Here is a 12537-nt window from a genome sequence, read left to right as displayed (position 1 = left end):
ACCAAGGATTCCTGGGTGCTATTCCCAGCTCTGGGAGGGGAGTGGGGTTAGAGCAAGGGAGGGAGAATGGGAGCTGGGATTCCCAACCCCAGCACTGACTCACGGTGCGACCCGTAGCTAGTCCATTCCTCACCCTGCTTTGATTTCTAGGCAACGGGCGCCTGGCTCGGGAATTGGTCAGTGTTTAAACCCTGGGCAGCAGCATCTCTTCTGCTGACACAGTCTGCGCCCTTCCCACGGGGCTCTCCCCCCAGTCCTGATTTCTTCTCTAAACCCAGCCCCGTCTCCCTCAGCTATTTACTTTTTATTCCCAGCAGCCTGGGCCGTTTGTGACCATGGGCTCCCTCGTCTGCCCGCCTGCGCACCCTGCACTGATGAGAGATCTGTGTTTCGCAGAGTCAGGCAATTCAACGGGTGTCCTGGAACCTCTCTTCCAAATCGCTGCTTGTGTCTTGGATTTAGGCTGCGGCTCAAGAAGCAGCTTCCTCGTTTCATTTGCCCAGATTTGTCCTGCCTGGCTGTAACGCGGGAACAGAAAAGGCCTGGGAAGAATCAAGAATAACAAACCCTAAAATCCCTCCAGCCCCTTGTCAGCCCAGAGCTTCCGAACATTTTGCTCACAATGAGGCCTGGAGGAACGAGACCCACCTACCTCCTGTTGTACAGACAGGGAAACTGAGGCCTGCGGAGTGGTCCAAGGTCACAAATCGCATGGCAGTGTTGGAAAGAGAACCCCGGCGTCCTGGCCAGGGACTGAGCAGCAAAGTTTGTAACTGTTTGTCAGGAAGCCCGTGGGGTGGGGGGAGCAGAGAGAAGAAACGATTGACCCTTTACTTGATAGCGCGAATTGTGCTTTGCTGACATGCATGTAAAACCTTTTCCCATCGCATGGTGCAGAGAATAACACACGGACTCTATGGCGTCATCAACGCATTTTCAGCGAGCGAATTAATATATCTGTTAAAACTGGCTCTCCGAGTCTTTGGCTGTAGTGGAAATAGGTGATGGCCCAGCTCCTGGTCCAGCTGTCTTGGGCGGCCGGACGCTCCTTTCCCATTAGAACAGGGGTGGGCAAACTACGGCCCGTGGCCGGATCCGGCCCGTCAGGGCTTTGGATCCGGCCTGCGGGATTGTCACCCCCGTGGTGCAGCAGGGCTAATACAGGCTCCCTGCCTGCCCTGGCCCCGTGCCACTGCTGGAAGCGGCCGGCACCACATCCCTGCGATCCCTGGAGCAGGGGGGACCCTGAGCCCCTCCTGCACCCTGCACCCCCTGCCCTGAGCCCCCCTCTCCCCCCCCCACCCCACCCCAACCCCCTGCCCTGAGCCCCCTCCCCCGATTCTCCTCCCACACTCTGCACTGCCTCCTCCACCCCAACCTCCTGCCCTGAGCTCCCTCCTGCACCTCAACCCCTTGCCCTGAGCCCCTTCCTGCACCCCACACCCCCTCCCACACCCCGCACTCCCTTCCGCCCCCCAACCCCCTGCCCCAGCCCTACATTCATGGCCCTGCATGCAATTTCCCCACCCAGATGTGCCCAGCCCTGCATTAGAAGGACGCCAAGTCTTCAGAGGGGTTTGAAAATCCCAGCCAGTGTGAATGGATGTTGCTCAAGAGCCCCAGAGCCTCGGCTGGTGTGTAGAGACGCTGGTGAGTTTCGCTGCTTTACACCAGCTAACGTCTGGCACAATAGACTCTAAAGGGTATTTGTTTCCTTGTCTGGCTGTACCCAACTGTTGGCTTTTGCCGTATACGTCGACTGGAAGCTTTTTGGGGCCGGGGCATTGCCTTTTTTGGGCTGCGTTTGCACGGGGCCTAGCATGCTGGGGTCCTGGTCTCAAGCAGTGCGCCTAGAGCACTGGAGTGGGACTTGGGAGACGGGGGTGCTATTCCTTGGGCATCTCACGGCCCTGCCCCGTGCCTCAGTTTCCCCAGCTTTAAAATGAAGATAATGACACTGACCTGCTTCATAAAGCACGCTGCGCTCTCCTGACGACAAGCACTGGGTATAATCATTAACGTTTCTGGAGTTGGTTCTTTTTTAAACTAGGGATTCGAATAAGGTCTGTGGCGCCACAGGAAATGATTACACCCCCTATTTCTATTTGTCCTCTCTCATCTGTGTGCTAGATTTCAGGGCCCATCTCTCTTTCGCCCATAGAAGTGCTTTCGAAGTAGCAATTCCCTCGCTGTGCCGGACTGCCACTGAGCTAGGCAGTGAGAGCCGAAAGGTAAAATCGAATCCCGGCAAGCAAAGTCCGTCATGCTTACCCGCTACCTGTGCGTCTCCTGCTCTGGTACCTGTCAGGTCTCTTGTGCTTTAGGTGAGATTCCCATGCAGGGATCCAGCGCTTGCTTCCCAGCTGTGGGGGGTGTCCTCATCCACCTTTGTGCCTCTCTTCTCTTAGCTCTTTTCAAAGAGAATATTGTCTAGTGGTTGGAGCAGGGCCCTGGGAGCCAGATTTCCCGGGGTCCAGTCTGGTCTGGGAGGAGGGTGGACTAGTGGTTTGCGGGTGGGGGGGATGAATGGGAGCTGGGCCAGCTGAGTTCTATTCCTGGCTGTGGAGGACAGTGGTGGGAACAGGGGACCAGTGCAGGACAAGGGTGCAGGATTCCTGGCTCCTCTTCCCACCTCTTGCTGTGTAAACATGGGCAACTCGTGTCCCTGCTCTGTGCCTCAGTTTCCCCACCTGTGAAATGTGACCTACCCCCCAGGTTGCAGTGCGAGAACTAAGACTTATAAGCACCCTGGGATCCTCAGCTATAAGATACCTTATAAGGGCACTCTTTGATTGGTCAGCTATACCTTCCACCTGCAGCGATTGTAGAATTCCCCAGCTCTAGGGATTTTTTTGCTTCCACTTGGTGCATGTGAAAGACACTTGGAGAACCAACAAAAGCCCCCTGATGAGCGCCACTGGAGGAGCAGGGGATCCATGCCCCAGGGGTTGGCACAGATCCTAGAGCAGAGTGGCTAGCTCAGTGGTTTGAGCATGGGCCTACTAAACCCAGGGTTGTGAGTTCAATCCTTGAGGGGGCCATTTAGGGAACTGGGGTAAAAAACTATCTGGGGATTGGTTCTGCTTTGAGCAGGGGGTTGGACTAGATGACCTCCTGAGGTCCCTTCCAACCCTGATATTCTATGATTACTGGCTCATGATAAATATTGCTGAGAGTGTGGGTAATACACAACAACCAGATAGGAGCTGCCTTCGGTGGCCTGGAGGGGAGGGTGCTGGAGGGGAAGTCTGTAGAGACCTGGAGTCTGGGCTAGCTCCACCACTGACCTGCTCTATGAGCTCAAGCATGGCCCGGGCCCTCTGTGCCTCAGTTTCCCCATGTATACCTGGTGGATAATGAGCCATCCTTGGAAATTGAGAGTCCTGGCTGGAGTTTCAATGGAGCCCAATGGGCTTTGGCAGTCTGCCCAACGCCTCGGACAATCCCAGCCGGCAGGCCCCCCTCTCCCTGGGAAAGCTATCGGCATCACCAGCAGCTCCGTTCCCAGAGAGAGTATGGCGAGACGTCGCGTGCTGAAACGGAAATGGACAAGACTGGTGGGGGGAAGATCGGTTACCCCTGTCGACAGGCAAGCCCTCGAAAACCCAGCCTGATCTGCCAGCATCCGCTGGGAAACAGCCAGCCAGCCAGCCGCTGCTGGCCCCAGTGTGTGTGGAGCCACCCCGGGGTGACTTTGGGGCCTGGTTTTCAGTGGGCTTCGGATCCGGGCAAAGGCATGAACTGATGCTGGTGGAGAAAGCCGGAAAAGGTCCTGCTGCCCGGAGGACTGGGGTGAGACTCTCCCCACGCAGCCATGCCACGGACCAGCAAACACTTGGGCAGCAGAGGGGGGTGGCAGCGGCGGGCCAGCTGGGGAGCAGGGCTGCGGCAAGATCCAAAAGAGTGGGCGAGGTCACAGCCTGCTTCCTGCCGTGACGGCTGGGTCGGTGTATCCTGCACTCCCTCCTGTGAGAGCCAAGGCCTCCTCCTGCTCCAGGGAAATGCTGGGAACAATGCAGGCCCTGTGGGAATCAGTCCGGTTGTTCCTGGGCTGCGAATGGCTGCTACAGCATATTGTGGGGGGCAAGGAGGAGGAAGGAAAGTCAGGACTCCTGGGTTCAATTCCCAGCTCTGGGAGGGGAGCTCTGTGCCTCAGTTTCCCCCCTCGCAGGGGGAGTGTGGGGAAGGTTAACACCTCTGACAAGCCTTGAGCTCCTGAGAGAGGGCCCAGAACAGTCGTCACAATGGCGCACTCCGTCTCTGACCACCCTGCCCCCAGTCCAAGGGCTTGTGGATTTGGGCCTGGTGAAGAGAGAGAATCCAGCGGGGAATTTCAAGCTGGAGGATGAGGGCTGTTTGCAGACATGTCCAGTGAGCCAAGCTGGCCTTCATCCCTGGTGTGGGGAGCATGTCAGAGGGGGAGCTGGAGTGCTCTGGGCTGTGGCTATTCTCCGCGTTGTATACCCCCGCAGGGAAGCAGTGTATGTTAGAGCAGCCCTGAGGCTGCTCTAACTGACCCCAGGGATCGGGCAAGGCACAGCTCCAGGATACAGAGAGCAAAAAGATGGCTTAAAGCTCAGAGCTACCACTGTGCCTCCTCTCTCCGCTCCCAGCCTTTCATCCCTGTCCCTGGTGCGGGAACAGAGCAACTGAGAATCATGGTCTGAGAGCTCCTGCTATGTGCTGGCACCCAGGCCTAGGAGTCAATTGCCCCCTTAGACAATTAGCCTCCCACACAAGTGACAGAATTCTCTTGGGATAAAATTAGGAACCTACAGGGCTAAATTCATACCTCGGCCAAGCTGGTATAAAATGCAGGGGACAAAATCCCCCAGGGGACCCCAGCAATGCTCCAACTTCTCCAAGGAAGTAGCGAAAAAATGCAGTTGAGAAAAATGACTTGGGAGCTTCATGCGTTTCACAAGCCAGGAGCAGCGTGATGGACCAAGCCCATGGCTTTTGGCTTGAGAGCTGGGCTACAAGTAGGAGAAAGGGACTGTGTGCGTACAGCACCTAGCACTGGGGCTGGGGGGCTACAGGGCTCCTTCTTCAGGACGCACATTGCTAATGCAAAGTACCTGGCTAGTCGTAGGCAGGAGGGATCAAATCTGAGCTCTCTGCTAAAATAGATCCCGTTAGCACAAGTCCAGAAGCTGACCCATCAACCTCGCTGTGTGGCCAATGCCACCCCTAGAGGGAGCCTGACCGTCACCCTGAGCGAACGTGGCTTCCAGCGTAATGTCCAGTAACTTGCCACAAAAATATCGTCCGCGCCTGAAATTCCTTTGCCCCCTGGATTCCCGGAGCGGTTTCTGTTTACCGCACCAAGGAGGGAAAGCGATTTGGGACAGACAGACCATAAACGTCCCTGGGCTCGGACTTGGGCGCTGCTTGCCCAAGGAGGGATGCTCTCGACCCGGCGGCTGGACGGCGACAGCGCTCCCAGCCCGGCTTTAGCTCCTACGAGCCAATATCTTTGGCAATGAGTCCAACAAAACGCAGGGAAAAGGAACGGAAGTTCAATTTCTGCGTCTCCAAGTCATCCCTGGTTCCCTAGGCTGGGAGGCCAGGTCTGGAGTTGCAGGGAAGCCACCCGGCAAAGTTAGTGAGGAAAATAAGTTATTCCCCGGCCATTGTGTGTCTTGGGGAGGGTTGTCCAGTGCAGGGGCTCTCAGGACAAATTTTTTGGTGGCCTCAGAGTGCGGCCACCAACTCTGGCTGGTGGCCGCTCTTATACTTCTTCCCAAAATACGTAATTAGCTTTGGGAAAAACAAATCAATATGCGCATATACACGTCCAACTCATTGTCATGCTAGTCAATCGGTTGTGAAAAGTGATATTAACAAACATACATGTATCACTTTTCACAGCAGACTTACTCAGGCCTGGATGGGGGGGGGGGGGGCAGGGGGGGCAGCTGGAGACTGGGTCCTGCCGCTGTACAGCCAGAGCCCAGACTGGAGCCCAAAGCCCCCGGGCAGAGTCTGCCACCCCAGCCCTGAAGCCCAAAGCCTGAGCCCCACTGCCCCTGGGAAGGTGGGGATCCACTGGCTGCCTTCTCCTCCAGCATCGTACCCCAGGTCTCTCCAGAGGGGGGCAGGGTCCAACCCCTGCTGGCGGCCCCAGCATCCACACCAAGGCGGTGCATCCGGGAGCAACAGGGAGTCGGAGGGGCTGCTATATTCCTCCTCCCAGTCACAGCCCAGGAGGCCGTGGCCACAAGAAAAGCCCCTGGTGGCCTCAGGCAGCCACAGTGGCCGCATTTGAGAAACAGACGCTGGTGGTTAGAGCAGAGATGCACGTCAGGATTCCTGGAGGCTGCATGGTCTAGTCTATTCCCAGCTCTGCTGTGTGAGCTCAAGGCAAATCGTGTCCCCTCTCTGTGCCTCAGTTTCCCCAATTAGGTGTTAATACTAGTGGCACTCACAGTGGTCTACGTTCTGAGAAGCTGTCAGAAACCAGCCAGAGCCACATGCTCTGGCACATTCCTGTATAGTGAATGAATGTGGTTATTTAGGTCCCAGCTCTGCCTGGGTGGCTTGTTCGTAGTGTTGTAGCATAAAGAGCAAAGGCCACGCCGCCGCCCCGCTTTGTGCCTCAGTTTCCCCATCTGCAGCACGGGGATCGTGCTATTTACCTGCGTCCCAGGGTTGTTCTGAGGTGTAACCCCGTAATGACTGTGACGGGTTTTGAGCTCTTTGGTTTGCGGTTGCTATAGAAGTGCGGAGTGTTATTTATTGCTCTCAATGATCTGGTTAAGCGTTAGACAAGACTTTCAACCACAGTGGTTTTAATAGATTGCCTTGAGCAGCACGCTTGGTTTTTGCCTGACATGAATAATTCACTGCAGATTGAGAGGTTGTAAAAGGGACCGGGGGGGAGGGGAAAGATGAGCATTTTGTCTCCCCTCTGGGAGCCCATTAAGGATCTGGGTGATTTCAGGGACAAAGATGACTCCAGGCCTGGCAAAGACGCTTCCAATTTTTAACCCTCCCCCTTCCCCGGTTTACCACCATCATTTTATAGCAGAGCTGCCCAAACCCCTGATAAATTACCCCGCTCGGACCGTCTTATTATTTTCTGCCATGGTGTGAGAGCTGTTCCACTCCAGGGGAAGGAGTCCTGATCTTACGACATCCCCCAAGGTCCTTCCTTCTCTACCTCGCTCCGTTAGGACACGTCCTCTCTCCACAGCTGTGGGACATTTATGTTTTCCCCCCATGCTGCCCAGCCAACACACCACACCTGACCACTTCCTGGAGTAAGGACCATGGCTCGTCCAGTTATCGAGATGTGACCGCTGCCCCCCTGGGAACTTCACCACACCCCAGAAGTCCCCAGTTCTCCAGCCCCTGCCAACCTAGGCGGTGTTAGAACCAGTGACCTAGAGCTGAAAGGCTGCATAGTCCAGGCCCAACTCCCCGTGCCACCAAGCCTCTAGCTTCTGCCTTAGCATGTGATCTTTGCACCAAACCTGCACCGGTATCGTCACCAGGTCCCTGAGAGTCGGCCAAAAAGGTCCACTATAAACGATCTCTGCTTCATGCTGACCACAAGACTCCCCGGCCCCCCGCGCTGCCACACAGGTGGAGCGTGGTGCTGGCATCGGCAGCTCACAAAGATGAACCAATTTTGTAAGTTCTCTGCATTTTTCGTTTCCGGGTTTACAAAGCTATGGGGGCCTGAGGCGAGAAAATGGCCCCCTCGTCACATGAGTTTCATGGCAAATTTGCCGCCGCCGCCGCTGCTGCGTGGCTTGTTCCAGGCCGCGTGGGGATAGTGAGGGACGAACTCAAGGGTGGCGTGATGCTTGACCTTCCCTTTGCTCTTGCTCCAGAAGAAGATGAAGATGAAGCAGACGGCGACCGAGCTGAGGAACGGCAGGATGCCCATGGCCAAGACTCCCACCAGTGTGCCCACGTCGATGAGGGACGGCTGGAAGGCCTCCGAGCTGTTGGAGAACAGGAAGGAGTCGTTGCCCAACTGGGCGGAGGGCTTGCTCACGCGAAGGTGCGCCAGCAAAGTGTCGTTCCCTGCTACGTTGCTGGCAACGCAGTGGTAGGTGCCGCTGTCCTGGGCTAAGGCATAGTCAATCTCCAAGGTGCCATCTGCGAAGACCCTCATCCGCCCCTTGTGGTTGGAGTCCAGGCGGATGTTATGAGGCGACACCCAGTAGACGATTGGGTGTGGATCCCCTTCGCCCTTGCAGTTCAGGGTTGCTTTGCCCCCCTCTTCCACACTCACCTGCTGAGGCGTCTTGTCTGGGATCTTAGACTTCCTGCAGGTGAAGTGACTGGGCAGGAGGACGTCGGAGAAGTCCTTGAAGACTTTCCCTTTGACCGTCGTGGGGCTCGCGCAGGCGGGCTGCTGCCCTCCGAAGTTAAGCCTGCGTCGCCTTCGGATAATCCATAGGAGCCGGCAGTCACAGGCCAGGGGGTTCCTGTCTAACCGCAGGATCTCCAGGTTCCCCACCGAGTGGAAGACCCCTTCTTCCAAGGTCCTCAGGGCGTTACCCGAGACATTGAGCAGCCGGAAGTAGTTGAGTCCTTGGAAGGCACTGGTGGCGATGTTGGCCAGCCTGCCTCCGGAGAGGTGGAATTCCTGAAGGCGTGAAAGGTCGTTCAGCCTCTTGCCATGGATCTCCGAGATGGGGTTGTGGGAGAGATCCAGGTACTGGAGATAAACCAAATGCCTGAACGCCTCGTAAGGGACGGCGCTGAGGTTGCACTTGGTGATGGACAAGGAGGTCAAGTTCAGTCCCAGGAGGCTGCGGGGCTCCAGCGTCGCCAGGAAAGGCCAGCGGTTGATCTCCAGCACGTTCAAGCGGTGCAGCCGCTGGAAGGAGTAGTTGTGGAGGACGCTGATGTTGAGCACCTTGAACCGGAGCTCGACCAGGTGGTGAAGCTGGGAGAGGGCCAGCTGGGGCACGCCCGTCAAGTTGCACTTCTCCAGGGTAAGCTGCTGCAGGCGGAGGAGCCCGCTGAAGGCTTGCGGTGAGATGAAGACCAGGTGGTTGTCCCCGGCCTCCAGCTTCCTAAGGTTGAACAAGTCTTTGAAGGAGTGGTCCAGGAAGATGACGATCTTGTTCTCGCTGATGTCAAGGATGGTGAGGTTAGGGAGGCCGGTGAAGATTCCAGGCGGGACGATTTTTAGCTGGTTACTCTTCAGCCTCAGGGTCATCAGCTTCTGCAGGCTGTTAAAGGCTCCGGGCTCGATGTTGGAGATGATGTTCTCGCTCAGGTCCAGCTCCTTCAAGGGCTGCAGGCGGGAGAACATGCCCTGGTGCAAGGTCCTGATCCGGTTCTTGCTCAGGTCCAGGAGCTCAGACTCCGTGGGGATCCCGCCCGGCACGGTGGTCAGGCGCCGGCGGTTGCAGAAGACAGACCTGTCCTGGGAGGAGCAGTGGCACCTGGAAGGGCAGCTCCAGCTGGATCCCGTCAGGAGGGCCTCCAGGGCAAGGAAGAACAGGGGATGCCAACAAGCCCAAGAGAAGGGGGAGTCTAGGAAAGGCCCAGCCACCATCTTACCTGGTTCCTGCAAAACAAGAACATCCCACAGTTAGAGAACCGAAGCAGATCCGCCCCTAGACAGCACCTGGCCCACGGGCGCCTTGGGAGAGCCATGCTGCAGACCCATCTATCTAAGGGCCAGACAGCACAGCTTCACGAACCTAATACCAGTGGGGGGGCTGGCTCTTTGTTCTTTCCCTTGGTGCCCACCACCATGGCGTCTGGCCAGGGCAAGTCACTGTGCTATCTCCCAAGGACCAAATCTGTGCCCCAATTTGCCTCCCCATCTGCCCGTCTGGTAGCGGGAGAGGGTCAGCGTTTGACTCTCTCTCCCTGCAGGGGTGCTCCTAAGTCACAATTCCTCCACAGCACCTGAGACGGTTGCAATCCGTTGACCTCAGAACACTTAAAGGAGGAGAGTCCCTCGTAGGCCCAGGAGGAGAAAGGGGCTTGTCCAAGGTCACGCAGCACTTCAGTGGCAGAGCCGGGACTAGAACCCGGGTTCCTGAGTCGCTGTCCAGCCTTCCACCCGCTGGGTCACACCACGGCTGATAAAACCTTTGCCTTCTGGAGAACGTCGGCTAACCGGCAGCAGAGCTGGCACTATCCATGGGCTTGAAATGTCTCTCCGTGACTGACACGCACACCCACGGCTGTATTTTATTTTCACCCTCTTCATGTTGGCATTTCAGGTGAAGGACAATGGATCTCGCTCAGTGCTGAAATTCAGTGGCCCTGGGATATGATGTATTATTTTTAAAGCAGAGGACGATGCCGGGAACTTTCCCAGCATTTATTAAAATGCAAGCCCTCCCCTCTAACGAACGCCCAAGGGGTAGAAAACCGTGTTCTCCGCAGCTGCCGTTTGACAAGTTTGGAAGGCTTCAGGGCATCACTTCCTGCAGGGCTGGTGGGTGAGGCTATGATTTAGTCACGGAGGTCGCGGAAGTCACGGAATCCGTGACTTCCAGAGACCTCTGTGACTTCAGCCCATGGCAGTCAGGAGTTGCAGCCCACCGGAGCTCCGAGCCGCAGCAGGTGAGGGGGGTACCCCGGAGCTCCCACCTTCTGCGGGCGGGGAGGGGAGGGGGACCCTGCAGCTCTGAGCCCGGGCGGCGGAGGATCCTGGAGCTCCGAGCCAGGGCCCCTGCAGCTGTCCAGCCACCGGGGGCAGTGTGGGGACCCCGCAGCTCCCCATTTTGTCAGGCATATTTTTAGTCAAAGTCACAGGCAGGTCACGGGCTTCCGTGAATTTTTCTTTCTTGCCCGTGACTTTGACTAAAAATATCCGTGACAAAAGCTTAGCCTTACTGATGGGTTTTATCCACTGTCATGTTGCACCAAGCACCTTGAAAGTGTCACTAACGGGACCCGGTGTTGGTAAAGAGGCCACCGTCATCCATCCTCGTCACTTGCTGCAAGATGCCTTTTGATGGTACGGAGCCGTATCAGTCGGATCCCAGAGAGGGAGCTGTCCCCAGGGACCAGTGATCCAGCGTCTTTCATTTTTGGCCAAGGCTACGTGGGATCTTGGCGGGCAAGTGAGTGACCTGAGACTGAGTCCCAGCGGGGAGGGCCGGGGAACTGGGCTGGGACATCTGCCCAAGCTGGAAGTTGCCCCTGCTGCTGCCGCGGAGACGCCCCCGGGGACTAGAGTCGTTGCTAGTCTGTGCCTGGATCTGGCGGGAATGAAACGTGCTTTTCCCAGACGGGCGAGGAAAACCCTGCCCCTCGCTCGGACGTGGCTGCGGTCGTGTGGCCCTTGACCAGGGGCACTGCTGCTCCTGCGGGAATGCAGAAGTAGCCCCTCAAACGGACCAGTGCCCCATCTAGTGTTTGCCACAGGGAGGTGCAACAAACCCTGTAGCTGCCCCCGCCCCTTCCCCCACAAAGGGTTAGCATGAAGCCCTGAACAAGGGGTTTATATCCCCAGCATTGAGAGGGATGCTCTACCCCAGCGCACACGCCCCACTCCCACGGCAGGGGGTTTGGCTTTGGGGCGCGGCAAAGGGTCTTTTCCAGCCGGTAGCTGGCGTGCTCCCAGCTGCAGGGTTAGGTGCCCCCAGGAACCTGTGCGAGAGCGCAGAATCAAACCCAGGCCTCTCCCGCGCCAGCCCGGCACGTCAGACACACGTTGCATGTGATTTCCCAGGGACGGGCGGCCTTCGTCATTTAATTCCAACCCGCCTTTCCGGCCAACCATCCGGTGTCCGCCCGGAAGACACACTTGCCTGTAATCATGACCCTGGCGGGGTGTCTGCGTGCACGGCCAGCTCAGATCGCGGCAAAGAGATTCCGGTTCGACTTCCCCGTTTCCCCAGGGCTTCCACCGGCCACGTTGTCCTTCTCGCAGGTCATGGCCCGCTGCGGAGAGAGAACAGAAATAGTCGGTGACTCATCACCCCTCCCGGGAGACAACCATCAGTAAGAACCAGCTGCAAGGGAACCAGCTGGTTCTGTAGGACGGGGGCAAAGATACGCTCGGGTCCCTGTGAGTGCTGGTCACTTGCGCCCCGTGAGGCTGAGCCCCTGGAAACAAAACGGGCAGAGATCTGACGCTGCAGCCTTAAAACCCCCCAGGCTTTAAGGGATGCTACCATAGCCGTAAGCAGGAGGATGCATTGCAGAAACACAACTACTAGAGCGGCAGCATGGCCCAGTGGTTAGGGCCCAAGCCTAGGAGATGTGGGTTCATCTCCCTGCTCTGCCACAGACTTCCTGTGTGGCCTTGCACAAGTCACTTAGCCTTCGTGCCCCCTCTGTACACAGGGATAACAGTACGACCTATCTCTTCCCCCCAGATCTCCAAGTGTGTTACAAAGGAGGTCAGGATCATTATCCCCACTGTACAGAGGGGGAAACCGAGGCATGGAGAGGGTCAGGGACTTGCCCACGGTCCCCAAGTGGCAGAGCTGAGACTCAAACCCATGTCTCCTGAGTCCCAGTCTAGTGCTCTAGCCCCAGAAACACCCTGTCTCGCCCTGTGATCAGAGAACCCAACTGAGATCTAGACCCCATTGTGCCAGG

At 57.1% G+C, this 12537-nt stretch overlaps 1 protein-coding gene across 1 annotated transcript; it reads right to left on the bottom strand.

Moving 5' to 3' along the window:
• Positions 1 to 7708: 7708 nt before the first annotated feature.
• Positions 7709 to 9523, bottom strand: LINGO4 (leucine rich repeat and Ig domain containing 4). Its single transcript, XM_024212749.1, has one exon. It carries the CDS (start codon positions 9521 to 9523, stop codon positions 7709 to 7711), a length of 1815 nt encoding a protein of 604 aa, XP_024068517.1.
• Between the last annotated feature and the right edge of the window lie 3014 nt (positions 9524 to 12537).

The sequence above is a fragment of the Terrapene carolina genome, unplaced genomic scaffold (genome assembly GCF_002925995.2).
Source record: "Terrapene carolina triunguis isolate 2854851 unplaced genomic scaffold, T_m_triunguis-2.0 Scaffold227, whole genome shotgun sequence".
NCBI lineage: Eukaryota > Metazoa > Chordata > Testudines > Emydidae > Terrapene > Terrapene triunguis.
This window is presented reverse-complemented; position numbering and strand designations above follow the sequence as displayed.